Source organism: Carica papaya, chromosome 6 (assembly GCF_054855325.1).
Source record: "Carica papaya isolate Zhongbai chromosome 6, ASM5485532v1, whole genome shotgun sequence".
Classification (NCBI taxonomy): Eukaryota; Viridiplantae; Streptophyta; class Magnoliopsida; order Brassicales; family Caricaceae; genus Carica; species Carica papaya.
This window is the reverse complement of record NC_142314.1, coordinates 5397020-5414370: the sequence shown is the minus strand read 5'-3', so window position 1 is coordinate 5414370 and position 17351 is coordinate 5397020. Positions and strand designations below refer to the sequence as shown.

Here is a 17351-nt window from a genome sequence, read left to right as displayed (position 1 = left end):
ATTTCCAGTTCGATCTAAATTCTAAACTGGACTAAGCTGAATTTTGTTCAAAGAATTTACTTTTTAATTTTAAATATTAAAAAAATATAATATAATTCATATATTTTTATCCTTTAATTGTTTTTTTGTTAAAAAAATACCCAACAGTTTATATTCAATCAAGCTAAAAATTTTTAAATCGAACATCAAATTGAATTTATTGACTGCAGTTTAAAATTTTTCTCTCTAAATTGAATAATGCTCACCTCTAATATGTATAATAAGATAATGAAATAATATATAGTCTGAATAGGCAAAAGTTGATAAATAAAAGAGTAAGTTAGAGCATACAATCTCAATTTTATAAATACAATAAAATTGTAATTTCTTATTTTATTAGGCAATACATGATTAATGAAAAATATAAAATTTATTTCATTCTGTTCCTTTTCATAAAAATATAACGTATTAGCTCTATATGAAAATAAATTAATTTATTATAAAAAATACATATTTTCAACTTTACTTTATTTAATTTAATTTTTTTATATATTTTATATTTTATATAGGTAATGGGGTATAAATAAATTATGTAGTAAATTTGCACTTTTAATAAAAAATAAAAAGTGAAATTGTGTGTTTTTAGAATAGAAGTAAATAAATATTGAATAAGATAGAATTACGAGAGAATGAGTTTAATAGAATTAAAATGGTATTTTTAATTATATATTAGATTATATTAAAATTAGGAAGACTAAATTGCATATTATTTTAATTGTCCAAAACACCTCTATGATATTATTTCATTATTCTACAAGAAGATTTGGGAACTTTTTCCAATAATAACTAATAAAAAAATGGATAGGAGAAAAAGTAGAAATGCACATTAAAATATATTCAAAAAGTAGTGTGAACAAGACCCTCTAAAATCCTGGGTATGCCAACACGACGTCGTATGTGAATCCCATTTCTTGACATTTCAATGACACGTCGATTTCTGGCAACAAAAAAATATATATAAAAAATAATTTACAAGTCAAAAATCAGTGAAGTAATCCAGCCAATCAAAGGCCTTGGATTCTTGCTCAAGCTTCCTTCACCTGCACTCATCGCTCAAGCTGAAAGCCTCCCTGCTCTCTCCCCGAGAAACTGCTATATAAAACCCTATCATTACCCTCTCGTTTCTTTCCTCTTTCGCTCTTGCGGTCTCGCCTTCCTCCGCGTTCCTTCTCTTCTTTGCTCACGCTCTCAGGGAAACGCTCTCTGTTTCTCTCTCCTCCTCTCCCGGCGCTCGCTCTCTTCGGGTACGATCTTGGGCTTCCTCTCTCATGTGTGTTTGGTTTTTGGTTAGGGCTTTCTGTTTGTGATTTCGAGGCTGCTTGTTGACTCTGGTCTCGTCGTCTGATTTTGGGGCTCTTGCTTCATTGACTTTTTTTTTTCTTTTTTTAATATCTTCTTCATATTTGGTTCAAGTTTTGGTTATTTTCTTGATTGGTTTCTTGGTGTTTAAGGTTTTTCCCCGTCATATTTTCTGCTCTGAATCATTCCATTTTCTTTTCAATGGAGTTTAATTATTGACTAAATTTATGCATTTAATTTTTTGCTGTAGTTTTGTGTTGCCTGCGATATGGTGTTTGTGTGTTTGGTTATTTTTATCGAAGTATTTAACATTTTTATTGGGTTCGATTTGTCTGGGTTTGCTTTGTTCTTGATGAGAAACCATGATCTTTGTTTAATTCCTCCAACTTTCGTATTTAGCTATGAGCCTAATAATGTTTAAACAGGGTTTCCTTTGCCCACCAAATGTCTTTTGATCTCTGCCACGGTATTTCATCCATTCTTTTTTGGTGCGGCTTTGGTTTTATGAGCCGGGGGAGGTTTTGGTGTTCGCAGAAAATGTTTCGACATTGGACCTGACAGGTTCTTCTATTGTTTTTATTTTGTCATTTTATTTTATTTTCGCACTTACCAGTGTTATCAGATTATTCCGAGGAAAGATTTGTTGGTCGGTAAAAAATAATAAGGAAAGACAGGAGAAATTTGTTACTAGGACTTCATTACTCCTGAGAAAGTCGTTTATTACCATCAGAAAATTTTAGGTTGTGAAACATCTTAGGTTTTGGTTTCACTATGGGGAAAATGTCCCTAGCTCCTGGGTTTCGGTTTCATCCTACTGATGTCGAACTTGTCAAGTACTATTTGACAAGAAAAGTACTGGGGAAGAAGCTCCGAGTAGAAGCAATAGCAGAGGTTGACATCTATAAGTTTGCTCCCTGGGATCTTCCTGGTATGTAATCCCGTTCCCTGAAAATTGTTTGTTTGCGTTCTGTTGTGTTCTTCTATATATGGGTTGCCTACCCTTGAGGTTTGAGCGTTTGACCTTGATGTTATGTTGATTGCTTTTTGACTTAAATGTTCTAGTTTTTTAACCCATGTCTCAAATGGCGACTTATTTCCCTTTTTCAGATAAATCTCTTTTGAGGACTGGGGATCTGAAATGGTACTATTTTTGCCCAAGGGAGAAGAAATATGGAAGTGGGAATAGACTGAAACGAGCCACTGAATTTGGATATTGGAAAACAACTGGAAAAGATAGGCCTGTTCATTATGAAGAAAAATTGACAGGTATGATTAAAACTCTGGTTTTCCACCAGGGTAAAGCTCCTGTAGGGAAGCGAACAGATTGGGTTATGCATGAATACAGGCTTGAAGATGAGTATCTGGTTGAAAGGAATGTTGCTCAGGTAATCCTCTTTCCTTTATTTAACTGTGTGAAGTTTATATATAGTTTGAGTCAAATTGTCTGATGTGTTTGACACCTTTTCTGGTCTCTATACTTTTCGTGCGAACAAGCATGCATATTTTTGTATCTATTAGTGGTTTGTTCTTCAGGTATATACTTATGCCTAGTTTGCAGTCCTTTTTATGTCAATTTTGCAATTATTTCTTTCTTTTCTATCAGATTTTCTTGTATTTTATTTGGTTTGTCAAAAGAGGATACGAAATCCTACGCCCTTTTATTCTCTCTCTCTCTCTCTCTCTCTCTCTCTCAGTTAATATCCTTCTTTCCATATATAAAAAGATATATTTATTACCCCTTTTAAATCTTTCTTTTGAATGCCTTGTCAGTCTGCTGGTAGTCACGTACCCTTGGACTGTCTTATTAGTTTTGAAAAATCTAAGGAACAGTTGACTTGAATAGGTTTAGTCCTTTTTCGTGTTAAAAAAAACCTATAGCTGCTTTGGTTTTGCTTAATGTAAAAAGGAGGGAATCGAAAGTGAATGAAATGAAAAGATCAAATTTGTTTAGGCTTCTGAGGGTACTCTGAAAATTTCCAAAAGTAGTTTTTTCATAGACAAAAGAAAGCATTCCAAAACTATTTTTGTCACGGAATCAATTCTAATTATTACAACATCCTCCCGATCGTGGAATTGTTAGTTAAGTTGCTGTCCACCTGAAGGTTCTGAAACAATTATTCTCTGATTGATACACGAAAGCGTTTTTTGTTTTTTGTTTTCTACACATGTTTATGGTCATGTTTGTGAACAGTAAAAACATTTTTAATATTCATGCTATATTTCTGGGTTACATTTTCTACTTCCACACGCATTTTCATGTATAAATATACCTTATAATAGGACATGAAAGAAAAAAAATATTTGGGTACCAAGAGGAGCATTGGTTATTGTTATTAATTTCAAATAATTTGTTTGCATGCTGAATGATCATTCGACATGTGTCCTTAATTAATCACCCTATGATTTTTGCTTACTTGAATTCTCGATTTTATTGTTAGCTGACACCATACTTTTGTATTACATAGGATGCTTATGTGCTATGTGTAATCTTCAAGAAGGATGGTTTAGGTCCTAGAAATGGAGCTCAATATGGTGCACCATTTAGGGAGGAGGACTGGAGTGATGAAGAACCTACAAATGACGATCAAACTGCAGTCACTTCTGCACTGGTCTCAATGAAGCGTAATAACCACATTAATTCCCTTGCTACAAGCTCACATGTTCACGAGAACCAATTTGCTGTTTCCCAACCTAAATCTTGTGTATCTAATACACCACATTTTGTTCTTGATGTGCATCCTCCAATCAAGGATACGGGTAATGCTTCCATGCCAATGGAGGTTCCTCAAGTTACAAGCGATTGTGTTCTTGCAATGTTAGATAGATTCACAGATGACGAGATTTTAGCATCCAGTGGCACTGGCCAAAATGAGGTATGAAACCTGCTGTACAGCTCTGTTTTTCCTATTAAATATTTTCAGTATTATAAAAGACTTTGCTATATTTATACCTTGGTCTGTTTGATGCAAGGAAGAAAAACTATCAACCAGTTGCTTTCATTCACAGGAACCTTGCAGTATCAGTAATGCTAACAATGTTGAAAAGCCACTCCAGTTGGATGGGAATGATATTTATGATGGATTGATGGACTTAGGCGACGTAGGAATAGTGAATGAAGTCGACTACAATCTTGCTGATTCTTATACCTTGAACAGAATGGAAGGATCTGATAATATGGCCTTCATAGAGTTACTTGATCTAGATGCACCCTTAAATTCCCCTTTTCAAGGTACTTTGTTGGAGCAGACCCCAATGGATGACCAACTTGCTGAGCGCACAACCTCATTTGGTTGATCCTTGTACAGCTGCTAAACCTACAACTGAGCCAAATCAATCTCATGTTTATGCTAGTCGGACCTTCTCTTGAAATTATGGAACTCTTGAGTGCGGGTTGAGATGAGGACATCCTAGCTACGCTAGCTCTCTTTATTTGGCACATTGTATATTCTCTGATATCATGAGTTTGCCTACCACTTAGTTGAGTGGGCAAATGATTTTAGGAGAAAAATGTCCAAGAAAATGGGTTTATGATGATTAGCAGATGCTGCTCCTCTCATCCTGGTAAGTGCATATGATACTTTCAGAAGTCCAAATCTAGATATATTGATGATCTTTTGGTATCTCATTTGACCGGTCTTAAACTGCTATAGTGATGCCACAGACGATTATTCAAAGTAGCGGTTTTGTTTTGTACGATATCTTAATTTAGTTTTCAATGATCCTATAAGTATCAGTGTTTTTTGGCTGCTTCTCATAGTTGTCTATATCGGGAGTTTTTGCGGAGCTCATCCCCTTTTCATCCTATGTTTTTAATGATCCTGGACTTAAAAACATTTTGATGTACCGATTGGTAACTTCCAGTAGTGATTGCGCAAGGATATGCATTTTCCCACTGTGTTATCATTGATCCCACTTACTTATGATGAAGTATGTTGTTTTTGAGTCATTGGGATTTACGAGAGAGTGTGTTCGAAGCATTAGATAAAGCACACTCAGTCCTGCTTGATTTATCCTGAATTGCATGATCTGTTGTATTGGTTTGAAATTGCATGACCTAACACTTGCAGGTATCTTTAATAATTATTTATCAAAAATGATTTTGTTGTACAATACATAAATAATATTGTGGCAGTTATAGCTAGTGTGTAAACATAATTACAAAAATCACAATTATGGAATCATTACATTAGGAGATTAATTATACTGCATAAAATTAAAAGATTATCAAGTCAAACCAAAAGCTCATATTAAGAAAAGTTGTTTAGAAAAAGAGGCCCTAAATCTTGAAATGAATCTAGAAAGGTGCAGAGGCTATGTCCCTAAATAATGGCGGCCTTACTTGGATCTGTTCACCTATGTCCATATCCATATCCATCATCATCATCATCATCTCCCCGTTCGTACTCCCAGCTGCACTCCCCACTGGCCGCAGACCCTGGTGCGACCACCCACTTTATATAGACATCTCATCTCGTATATATACATATATATATATATATATATGCGTATATGTCTCGTATCAAATAAGTTTGTTTCATATGTACCTGAGTGAAAATATGCATGGCTTCTTCTATGCTTCTAGTGCGCATCACATACAACGCTTCTTCCTGCAACCCAATATTTCTACTCCATAAAAATCACCCATCAAAACCCAACAACCATAAACCATAACATGTATATTTATATATATATAAACACGCACAAGGAAAAGAAAAACCTACTCTAGCCAGCTGAAGTTGCTCAAAACTCAAGGTTCTAGGCTCCGCGTCTATAGATGATTTTCTGTCAATCGGCCTCGCCATTTCTCCCACCTACCTGACCTTCTCACACCAATCCTCCGCCGACTGAGATCATATAAATTTATTCGATACAGAAAAAAAAAAAAAAAAAAAAAAACCCCAAGATATATACACGTTCTCCTGACCAGAGGAAGAAGAAGAAGAAGAAAGATGTATCGGGTTTCTTGATTTGCCGCAAGTGACCACGTAAAGTTTTGCAGCAGCCTTATCGACCCAGAACAGATTGCATATATATATACACATATATAGACGCACAACATGAGGCCGCCGGTGAGCGAGTAAATCACGTAAAGTGACGTGCCGATTTGACACCATTTGGATGAATGCACGTGGCAACGTGGCGTGATCTGATGAGACACGACGTATCAACATGTTGTGTAAATGGAAAACTTGAGAAGTGTTTCTGGTTAAATTAAGTCTGGGTGTAGTCGGAACCAACGAGCCGGTGACACGATCACCCAGGTGGAGTCGGTTCGATTAGGACACGTGTCTCATCGTCATGGGGGCGGCCTCACCAGACTCACGGTAAGTTTTAGAAATGATTAACTAATTATTTATAAATAAATTTATTGCTTATAATTTCTAATTTATAGTTCAATTATTAGTCGTGAAAATACAACTTACTTTTGGTTATGCACAGAATTTATGATTTAAGTTTACAATTAAAAGATAAACTAATTAGTGAGAAATGGGAGGAGAAGATACTTGGGCCACAACTTTGGTTTCTGAGATCCGGCCTTTTATTTTCTTGAGATTTTGGCAAGGTATGCTTTAACTTGAATTCTGGGTATCAATCTTGCCCTTCTCTACATGTATATATATATATACATTATATTATATTACCGCCTTGATAATTTTTCTTTTGGGTGAAATACTCACCTTTTCTGTATATTTATGAATGATTTCACCTTTTCTAATTAAAGATAATTGTGAAAATCATCTTGATCAGATTCGGTTGTTCTTAAGGGGATGTAGAATATTTCTTAAATCTCTCATTCCCATTCACAGATATTGAGCTGTATAGCATTAGATACAGTGAAATATCCACACCCACTAATTTTTTTCTTAGAAAAAGAAATACAAAACTTTCTTAGCAACCAAACAAGTTTTGCATCTTCCACTTTCAGAATAAGTACACACACACACACACACACACACACACACACACTCTCTTGTGTCTGAGAATACAATCATTAGTGGAGTGAATTAAGTAAATTATATATTTAATTTTCTTCATTTTCTTCGCCCAAAGCCAACTAACATAACCGAACTACCTTCCAAAATTCCACCATTTCCAAGGATGATGAATTGCAGATTAATAATAATTAGAATCATTTACAGCAACATTAGTTTTCGCTAATTAAAAACAAACACCCCCCCCACCTCTCAATAATAAAGCTATCTTCTTCCTTCTTCTCTTTCACAATCTCTCACTTTACTTTCCCACCTCACACGCCGCTTTTTCTCTGCCTGTACGGGCTCCGACTCTACCCTCTCTACTCACCATGGACGATTCCGCTCGCCGGAGAACTACTTCCCGCCACGAACCGCATTATCGACGGCGATCGTGGTGTTGCTACTTCAATGCCCCTCCTTCCAGTCCCGAAAACCGCTCTCTCTACTCCTCTAACCACCACCATCAGAAAATGCGTCAACAACAAACAAAACCCGATTTGCTCTCAAAGCCCGCTTACAACTCGGTCCCTAACTCACCCCAGAGCGCCAAATCCGGGTTAACCATTGTGGGTCGGATTGACCCTCGTCGTATCTTGTCCCCGGGCCGGGTTTCCCCTATCGACTCCGATCCCATTGTGGGTTCAATCCAAAAAATGTCCCACGAACCAATACCGGTCGTTGATTCAATGCCCAAGTCCCGATCAGAGAGTTTTCGTGCCCCAACGATTGGGATTCCAGGGCCGGGTCAATATTCGGGACCCGATTCTGGTTCGGCTGGTGGAGAGGAGAGGGAGGAGGTCTATGATGCGAGGCTCAACATGAAGGGAAAGAACGGCGCGGTTTTAGTTTTGGAGCTCAATTCGGAGGTTTTGGCTGCGAATTCGGAGGTTTTTGCCGAATTGATATCGGAGCATAAAAGGGGCTCTTCTTCAGGTTCGAATAGAATGTGTAGAATAGAAGTACCTGAGGTGGATAATTTGGGGGTTTTTAGGGAGACAATAGAACTCATGTTTGAGGACGATGAGAACATAACCAAGAAACTCTTGAAGATGGGTGTTTATAGAGCTATCGATGTGCTTGAGGTTAGTATGCTCTTACTCTTGTTCAACCTTTCTTTCTTATTGGTTTCTCAGTTTTCCCAAAAAATATGTTGTTTCTTTATCTTGTTTGATTCGCTTTCTGTTTTATCTTTCTTGTATTCGTTCTTTCTCTTTGTAGATTTTTTCTTTATATGCTTCATAGTGTGTATACGCTTTGTTAAATATAGGAAATGGTCTTGTTTGAGTTTATATAGATAAAAGTTAAGTAGCTTTTAGTAAATTAGTTTTCAATTCGGAAGATTACTAAAATGCAACTTCCTATTCATCTAACCGGAGTTCAGAAATAACTTGATTGCTCAAGGCATAAGAATCAGCAAGATTATAGCCAACTTCATTCACTATACCTAAGTCGCCTAAGTCCATCAATCCATCATAAATATCATTCCCATCCAATTGGAGTGGCTCTTCAACATTGTCAGCATTATCGATACTGCAAGGTTCCTGTGAATGAACTCGATTGTGCATCCTTTCTCACAATTTTGTGAATTGACATGCCTTTCCTTATATGTAACACCCAGGAACCTCACCTAGGAGCAGAAACTAGTTCTAACAGATGCTTTGAAATGCTTACCTTTTGGAAAAAAAGAACCGATGTTTTAGAGATATAAAATGTAATCTTCTGAGACCTGCCCCCAAGGGAACTTGTGGATGAAGAAATGTATAGCAGATTCTTTTTCCATTCTTTTTTTTATTTACTGGAAGATCAAAAGCCGGTTGGTTCCCTTCCCTTCCTTCAAGAAAGAGTTTTTTATTTTTTATTTTTAAGCTTTTTAGGGGCATGTCTGGATAAATTTTTGAAATTGATTCTGCCATCGAGCAGAAGTATTCTCCAAATTAACTGTGATAGGGAAGATGGTACCTATCTTTTCCAAAAACTCAAAGCAATAAAGACTGGAGGAGCTTTGTTTTGGTTTTATATGAGTCATCCCAAATAGTAAAGCTAGAGTTGAAGTAAGTGATAATGTAGAATTTTTCCCTTCTTTGTGATTGTGAATTGATCATCTCAATCTTATAGATCGACTAGTTCCATTATCTACTCCTTTTTCGGAGTACGTCCGTTTATAACCTACATGGTTCGCTCTGATATTTATAATTTCCTTCATATTTTGTGCACTTCTATAAGTTTTAAGAACACTAGTTAGTTTATATGGTAAAGAAGTTGTATGGGTTATAGAAATATTTGGGCTACTTGAGAAGAAGGATAAGTGTTTCTGGGGGGTGTGGACTATACCAATCTAGACTCTCTCTTCCTTCCAATCCCTCTCTCTTGCTACCCCCAATAAAAATGTTGCATAAGGCATTCTCTTAGAAAGCAGTTGTATCATATGTTCTGCTTAGAAGTTAGTCTGTTCCCTGTAGTCATGCAATGCAGTTGATTAATGTGTCTGGTCTAAGTTGACTTCCCATTTTTCATGCTAAGTTAGTCGACACATCCGAAACCAACATGAGATAACTGGAGTGTTTTTTTTTCGGTTTAGTTCATTTCAACTTTCTGACTCCTTAAGCTTAGTGGACAGTTTTAAAAAGTCTATGCAGAGGTAGAGCTAATGGTGCAAGCCAAACAGAGTTCAATTTTTATCTTTTCATGCCTTGGGTGCAGCCAATGGTGGAGGGAGGGAGCCTACGCCCTCCGTCCTCCATTCCTTTGTTCCTCTCTCAAAAGTAATATACAGTATTACATGCATTATTAGATGCATGCCCCCCCCAGTTACCAGCATAGTCTCCTCCCTCACTGTGCCCTGCCCTAAATATTTCATGACAAAACAGCCCCATTCTCTCTCACTTTAAACATTATACCATTTTTATAATATTTCAATCTTGAAAAGGTATATATAGACTACAAAGCTGAAAAATATATTTGCAATATAAAAAATTATCTTATATATGCATATATATTCTATATGAAACATTAAATTCAAGAATTCTTTAGCCTTAGAAAGTATTATTAATAACTAATATCGGTTTTAATTGTTTGAAGTTAATCTGGCTGGTGTAATCTTTTACAATAACAAAAAACTATATATATAACGATTTTCTACACAAATAAAAATAAATAAGAAACAAATTCATATAAGATTTAGAAGAACAAATAATAAATCTCGAAATAGTAACAAGTATATAAATAATTAATACATAATATACTGCAGCTCCAACCCCACCCCCCACCCCCCACCCTGTCTGCGATGAGATTGCTTTGGTATATAAGTGGCAACCCCCTGCTGCCTTTTTAGTATTCATCCTTTAGTATCAAATACATGATAGAAGTTCTGTAGCAAGTTTTGCCTTTTAAGATTTATAACCAGATCTGTGAGAATTGCATGTCATATATAAGAATTATCAAATGTAATGCTTATGAATAACAAATTGATGTAAGATCATTGGAGGAAGTTTTAGATTTGGCCCTTGCTTTTCTTAAGTTCTCTTTAGGGGATGTCTAGCACTGTCGAGAAATTTGGGCTTGGGTTGGTATTGTCGTTCCAAAGTCCAAAAGATGATCATCGCCCTCATTCCCTTGTGTATTTTTTGGGTCATTTTTGAAAATTCTTCCTCATTTTTTCTTGAAATTAGAGATCACTGGTTGAAGATTTTGAATATTCTGCTTGAAGGCAAACCCATTCAAGATGCGATCAATATTGTAGATCTTTCAGATACTTTGTCTCTGATCTCTCAAAATACTTTTGTAAGTGGGTGGCGCGAATGTGCCTTTTCAGGGAATAAATTTCTTCTTTTATTATGAATGAAGAAAATGGTATGCCTTTGGGCTTCTATTTTCCTTTAATGTCACTTTTGTCAATCTTATCTCATGTCAGGGCTTAATTATTTGGCACAAAGTTACACCACCATGATACTGAAGTCAAATTTACTTAGTTTTCATACTCAATGTCCTTGATTATTTTTTTTTCCTTGCAACTTCCCATAGTAGGAAGTTGAAGTTGGAAGTTTGTATTCTATTGAAACTCTTGGTTTAACTCAAAAGGACATGGAGTTGTTAAAACTATACTGGGTTGTAAAGTTAGTTCATAAAATATAGAAGTTAGGATATATACATTTGTCATACAAAAAAGAACAACTATTTTTCAGTCATTCTGTGAAGTTAATAACATTTATCAAATGTTTAAAATGATTTCTTGACTAGCAAAGGTGTCCCTTTCATAAAATTAGGTGGTTATCATACTAAAGACTAACAAGATCCTCTTCTATCATTGCCAGGTATCAGCTGGTATCAAGTTTATGAAGGGTGTTTTATTCTGTTTAAAATACCTAGAAGCTGTTCCTTGGACTGAGGAAGAAGAGGAAAAATTGAGAGCGCTTTTTACAATGTTCCAGTTTGATGATACGACGACTAAAGACATTTTGTCAAGACTCTATGCAAGTGACTCTGTGAATTCGCAGCAAAACTTGGCAAGACAGCTTGTTTGGTCCATCATCACTTGTACTGACTCCACTGCGAGAACTGAACTTAAATCCTTGGTCAAGGGTCTTCTCTGCAAAAGTTCAGTCTACGAGAAGGAACAACCTGACCTTAACAAGGAGGATATATATGCTGTGTGTGACTCTTGTTTAGATTCGCTTATTAACCTCTTTGAGGAAGCCTGCACTACCAACCCCAGCAGAAGAGTAGCAGATAAAGATAGAGAAAAGCCCTTGATTGAGCGTATCTCAAGACAGGTAGATAACATCAACTGGCTGCTAGAAATCGTACTTGACCGCCAAATGGCTGAGGATTTCGTGGAGTTGTGGGCAGATCAAGGGAAACTAGCCAAAATGCATGAAAGTTCATCTCCCATGGTCAGGTATGAACTCAGCCGGGTTTCAGCAAATTTGTTTATTGCGATGGGGACCCGAAAATTGCACTGCCGGTCAGAAGCAAGATCAGGACTTCTACAAACATGGTTTGGTGCAATGCTGTTGGACTTTGGCTGGCTCCAAAGGTGCAAGAAAGGGCTAGACATGAGGGCACTGGAGGAAGCTTTGGGGCAGACGCTTCTTACTCTTCCTCTGAAACAGCAGTATGTACTGTTTATGGAATGGTTGCGATATTTCTCCAAGCACGGTACTGAATGTCCTAATCTCAGTAAAGCTTTCCAAATATGGTGGCGCCGATCATTTTTAAGGGGCTCTGAAACTCATGCTATTGAATCCCGGTGAGCTGTGGTGTGTATTATTGTTGTAGAATAGGCTGAGAGATTTGAAAACATCTAGAAATAATGATGTAGATTGAATACTGGATGATAAAGCTATTAATGGACCATGTTTTCCTGCAAAGCTATTCCATCTTCCATATTTCCCATTAGAGGGTTGTCCAATGTTTACTGAACAAGAATAGAGAAAGCAAAAGGGGCAGAAAGTAAATATACAGGGTTGTATCAGTCCCTACTTCTACCCCACGGATCAAAAAATGCTAATGGTACCAACTCCTGGGTTTGCCATCTTTATTAATGTTATTTATCATCCTGTTCATTCAAAAAAAAAAAAAAAAAATTGGAATTTGTCCATCAATTTTATAAAATACTTGAAATTTGTTCTGTGCTAACCTAAATCTTTTAAATTTTATTTTTTTTAGTTGCAATAAGTATAACATGAGATGTTGACGTACCAGATTAAAATTCAAATCATTCAATAATTCCAATTTATATTTTTCTAATTAATGATTAAACCACAAGTGTTATATTATTTTTTTTAAAAAAAAGAAAAATTTTACATATGCTGAATCCAATGGTATATAATAAAATATTATTTATATATTTCATAATTTAATAATTTATAAAAAATATTTGTTTTTATTAAATAATTGATAAAATGATATACGTGTATACACTTGTTAATATAATAAATTTAACTTTGAACAACTATATTTTTTACATAAAATTATATTATGTGTTTCTTATCATATTTTTTTAATTATTTAGATAATTTTGTTCATAAGATGAATTTCGTTTTTTTTAAAACATGGATAATTCAAGGGTATTTTCACCTTTTTAAAAGCACCAAATAAACTTTTTAGATTTAATTATATTTTGTTGGTAGTACTAATTACTATTAACTATATTTTGTTATTATGTTTTATTATATTGATTAGTATAATAGTAACTCATATGTTAAATAATAAAAATTATAACCAAAATAATACAAATTATAGTTCAATAATAATTCTAAAAATTGTTAATTACCAATTTTTATTATAAAGAGCTCATAATTTTCAAAAAATTCCATTAATTAAAATACTAAATTTTTTGTTCCTTAATAATTATTCTCTTTTTAAACACTATACTCCCTCAAATTATTATTAACATAATAATTAAATTAAATAATTTATTAAAAAATTATGTCAACTTATTAAATACTTGCTTGACCCCCCAACGCCTAGAGTGTATATTATACAACTACTGGCCTGTAAACTCTGTTCCTGTTCGATTGTAGTAAATTCTGAAGATAGTGAAACCTCCATTAGGGATCTGCAAATGGCGAGATCTACAGGCAAGGACGCTCGAGCCCTTTTCCACTCCCTTCTTTCTGCTTATGCTGCTACGCCTACCAACCTTAAGGTATTTCTCTCATGCTTTACTCACCTGTCCCACTAAATATACGCAACAATTATGTTAAACCTCCAAAAATCTGTTGCAGGTCATCGATCTGTATGTGGGTTTTGCGGTATTCACAGCTCTAATCCAGGTATTATGACTTTATGCATATATCTCTTTGTTTTCCCTGTATATGCATAGATTTTTATTTCTAGATCTGCTATTTTCTCTGAATTCTTGATATTGCATTATGAGTTATTAGTATTTTGTGCACCTTTTTCATCCAAAAAGTAAGGGTTTGCATTTTTGAATATATTTGTTTGTTATGCAAAATTTGATTTTCTTTCGTTTAATTATTTAATCAATTTCGTTTGCTTTTTTTTTTTTTTTTTTTTTGCGTTTGATCTTAACAGTAATACTGTATGATGATCTTGAATTTGGGTCATTCTGCATTTGCTTGTTGTTTAGATTCATGAAGGAATGCAATTGATTTTCTGGACCAAGTAGTTTAACAATTTTAACTTGGTGAAAAATATGGTTTTGACATGAGGAGATGTAATTGTAGCTTATGAGGATTATTACTTTCCGCTGCTGAAACAGAGAGACAAGTCGTTGGGTCAATTTTCAGTTCTATTCACTCATTCATACCCCTTATGGTAATTGCTGTATGCATATTTAGGATACATTTCCATGAGTTGTTAGCAGAAAATTGTGATATTTTCATCAGTTGTAACTTTTTCCAATATTTTTTAGATGAGGACTTTTTGCAATTTGAATTTGATGTTCTTTTACATAAATTTTGATGAATTTAAGCCCATCCAAGACTCTTAATCACCTGTTCCCTGGGTTCGATTTGACCTCTAAGTTAAGAATTTCCCATCCAAGACTCTTAATCACCTGTTCCTTTGGTTCCATTTGGCCTCTAAGTTATGAATTTGAGGACAGCTAAGATTCCTAAACACCTGCTTCTTTTGTGCGCTTTGTGCCTTTTGATTCATTTGGTCTTTTGATAATTGAGCTGTTTAAACTGTCCTTTACTTATACAATATCATCTCTTTGTAATAAAATAATCAAATTATGTATAGGTATAGGCATCTTGCAATTTTTTGTAGAAGTTTGCTTTTTTCATTTGGTCTCAATTTCTTTCTGAAGGAAGATCAAGTTATTAAATTTGTTGTTGATTTTGATTGGAACAAGAGTATGTTTGACAACAGACTCTGTTTGATTCTGTCATTTATGATATACGATTTATCATTTCATTTTGTAGTCAATTTTTATTTGTGCGACCTCCGTTACCTATTTGTTTTTTTATTTGTCGCATTTCATTTGTTTTTTTATTTGTCGCATTTCATTTGTTTTTTTATCTGTCGCATTTCACTTATTTTGCTGATAAGCAGGTAGTATACATGGCTATTGTTGGGTCTTTCCCATTCAATTCTTTTCTTTCAGGAGTACTCTCTTGTGTAGGAACTGCAGTACTTGCTGGTAAGTGGAGTATAACCCTTAGCAGGGTGGAAGCACTAATAAATTGTACTTTTTCTGATAGTCAATCTTTATTGGTTGCAGTTTGTCTCCGGATTCAAGTGAACAAAGAAAATAAGGAATTTAAGGTAGATTTACATTTATTTTCTTGGGTTTTTCATCACTTGTTGCCAGAATCTGGAGAAAAAGTTTCAAATTATTTTACCATGGTGGATTGCAATTGTTCTTCCCTTATGCCATACCATTTTACAAGCAATTAAGGGCGTCAAATATTGCTAAATGACAGTATTAATCACCGTCTTAGAGTTATTTCCCATAAATTAGTTGAGGAATGTAGATTTTGCTCATTTCTGTTGCTTTCTTTGAATGTGGGAGAGAATTTCTGAATATCATTACTTGTGTCACTCCCAACCTGTCCACTATCTTTGGTTCGCAAAACCTCCTTGGATCATTTGATGGAATAAAGAAACGAAAGAAAAGTAAAAAAGTTGGTGGGGAAGGATTAGATTGTAGTTGGAACTTGGGTTTGGGAGAGATGAGTACGAGTTAATGTGCTTATACACATGTATGCCCTTGGCTTAAATGACATTCATTTGATAGTGGGGTATGTTCTATTCTTAAAATTGCAGGATTTACCACCAGAGCGAGCTTTTGCAGATTTTGTTCTCTGCAACTTGGTGCTTCACTTGGTGATTATGAACTTCCTTGGTTAGGTATTGTTAGTGGTTTATTTATACAACATATCTGCATCTCAAACTTTGCAGGCTGACTTACGAGGCAATAGCAATACAGAATTATTTTTTGGATTATATGAATTGGTACCTCATTGCATGAATCAGATATACAAATTTGTTTCAAAATTCTAGCGGTCTGATGGTTCTTTATGTCATACCAAGCTGGTGACAGTTGAAAAGAAGAGTTGTGATCTGAAAGGGTTTTTCTATAGTACTTTGCCAGTACCCTATCTCGAACTTACATGTATCAAAGTAAAAATTTTGTGGAACTCAGCTTTATGAAAGATATATGGTACTGGCCACGAGGTAGCATCTTCCCCCATCTGAAAACATCTTCTAAGAAAATGCAGTCTGATGGGGTGGTCTCCTACATCCAGAATTCAGATATGGCCTCTGATTACATATTCCTTGATGTAGTCATAATGTTAGGATGTCACATGCATGGGCATGATGAACTGTATCTGTAGGAAAGAACATTTTAGCTGAACAACCCTATTGCTATTTCCAGAGTTAACATAAGAAATGCTAGGTCAACTGCTGATAAAATAAGGTTCTTTGAAAAAATTTCTTTAATTTACATTAACTATCATACACATCTAAATATTAATTATAAAAATTATTTACTGTGTATGGTAGCTAATACAAACAAGTTTTTTGAATGTATTGAGAGTTTCACATAGGGTATGAACTTGTAAAAATCAAATATCCAATGAAAATTGAAAATTAAAAATATCCTTAGTGACAAAACCTGGTTACCAAATTAAGAGGGTGGTATTTTATCTGATTAAATAAGAATGTCTTTACTATCTTTTGTCCTCCCATCAAAGAAAAGTCTTCCAACCGAGATATTACGTGTTGAATAATTGAGATTATGACCCTACTATGGCGAAGAGTCAACATGGAGGTGTCAAACATTACTGTTGATGTGAGCTCTTGTTAAAGACTCAAAATTAATTACCATCATAATAAATAATAAAAATAATTTATCATTGCAATTTATAAAATTTGCAATTGTAAATGTAATTTAAAATAAAATTAGAATTATTATAATAAATAAAAGTTCTATAGTCATTTGGATTTTACTTTTAACTTTTTTACAATATGTCAACCAAGTAATATAGTTATCATTCTAATGTATGAATCAAATAATATATAATATAAATATAACTACATAAATGATCTTATTTCTTTCTCATTTAT

General features: G+C 34.6%; 4 protein-coding genes across 5 annotated transcripts; 3 read left to right on the top strand and 1 right to left on the bottom strand.

The window, feature by feature from the left end:
• Positions 1–1143: 1143 nt before the first annotated feature.
• Positions 1144–5238, top strand: LOC110816152 (NAC domain-containing protein 82-like). 2 transcript variants are annotated; one of them, XM_022044212.2, is made up of 5 exons: positions 1144–1283; positions 1764–2266; positions 2446–2723; positions 3804–4211; positions 4345–5238. In XM_022044212.2, exons 2-5 carry the CDS (start codon positions 2110–2112, stop codon positions 4630–4632), a joined length of 1131 nt encoding a protein of 376 aa, XP_021899904.1. In that variant the 5' UTR covers positions 1144–1283; positions 1764–2109; the 3' UTR covers positions 4633–5238. The 2 variants fall into 2 exon arrangements, with proteins under 2 accessions (XP_021899904.1, XP_088062608.1); XM_088206482.1 differs by having other exon boundaries at positions 4309–5238.
• Positions 5239–5482: 244 nt separating this feature from the next.
• Positions 5483–6469, bottom strand: LOC110816153 (uncharacterized). Its single transcript, XM_022044213.2, has 3 exons — positions 6060–6469; positions 5883–5945; positions 5483–5773 (listed from the first exon to the last, which is right to left on the bottom strand). Exons 1-3 carry the CDS (start codon positions 6138–6140, stop codon positions 5633–5635), a joined length of 285 nt encoding a protein of 94 aa, XP_021899905.2. The 5' UTR covers positions 6141–6469; the 3' UTR covers positions 5483–5632.
• A 797-nt stretch (positions 6470–7266) lies between these two features.
• LOC110816110 (PRLI-interacting factor) lies at positions 7267–12679 on the top strand. The gene is made up of 2 exons (XM_088206481.1): positions 7267–8395; positions 11624–12679. Exons 1-2 carry the CDS (start codon positions 7643–7645, stop codon positions 12560–12562), a joined length of 1692 nt encoding a protein of 563 aa, XP_088062607.1. The 5' UTR covers positions 7267–7642; the 3' UTR covers positions 12563–12679.
• Positions 12680–13776: 1097 nt separating this feature from the next.
• LOC110816208 (dolichyl-diphosphooligosaccharide--protein glycosyltransferase subunit DAD1-like) lies at positions 13777–16226 on the top strand. Its single transcript, XM_022044289.2, has 5 exons — positions 13777–13959; positions 14039–14086; positions 15333–15420; positions 15502–15545; positions 16047–16226. The coding sequence occupies exons 1-5, from the start codon at positions 13876–13878 to the stop codon at positions 16128–16130; spliced, it is 348 nt and encodes a 115-aa protein (XP_021899981.1). The 5' UTR covers positions 13777–13875; the 3' UTR covers positions 16131–16226.
• Positions 16227–17351: the final 1125 nt, after the last annotated feature.

Excerpts from the sequence above, each read along its gene's own strand:
- LOC110816208 (XM_022044289.2), top strand. The coding sequence starts at position 13,876 with ATGGCGAGATCTACAGGCAAGGACGCTCGAGCCCTTTTCCACTCCCTT. Across the intron at positions 13,960-14,038 it reads CTACGCCTACCAACCTTAAG|GTCATCGATCTGTATGTGGG; the intron begins GTATTTCTCTCA and ends AATCTGTTGCAG. Across the intron at positions 14,087-15,332 it reads TATTCACAGCTCTAATCCAG|GTAGTATACATGGCTATTGT; the intron begins GTATTATGACTT and ends GCTGATAAGCAG.
- LOC110816153 (XM_022044213.2), bottom strand. The coding sequence starts at position 6,140 with ATGGCGAGGCCGATTGACAGAAAATCATCTATAGACGCGGAGCCTAGA. Across the intron at positions 5,946-6,059 it reads AGCAACTTCAGCTGGCTAGA|GAAGAAGCGTTGTATGTGAT; the intron begins GTAGGTTTTTCT and ends ATTGGGTTGCAG. Across the intron at positions 5,774-5,882 it reads CCATGCATATTTTCACTCAG|GGTCTGCGGCCAGTGGGGAG; the intron begins GTACATATGAAA and ends TGGTCGCACCAG.
- LOC110816110 (XM_088206481.1), top strand. The coding sequence starts at position 7,643 with ATGGACGATTCCGCTCGCCGGAGAACTACTTCCCGCCACGAACCGCAT. Across the intron at positions 8,396-11,623 it reads GAGCTATCGATGTGCTTGAG|GTATCAGCTGGTATCAAGTT; the intron begins GTTAGTATGCTC and ends TATCATTGCCAG.
- LOC110816152 (XM_088206482.1), top strand. The coding sequence starts at position 2,110 with ATGGGGAAAATGTCCCTAGCTCCTGGGTTTCGGTTTCATCCTACTGAT. Across the intron at positions 2,267-2,445 it reads TGCTCCCTGGGATCTTCCTG|ATAAATCTCTTTTGAGGACT; the intron begins GTATGTAATCCC and ends TCCCTTTTTCAG. Across the intron at positions 4,212-4,308 it reads GTGGCACTGGCCAAAATGAG|GAAGAAAAACTATCAACCAG; the intron begins GTATGAAACCTG and ends GTTTGATGCAAG.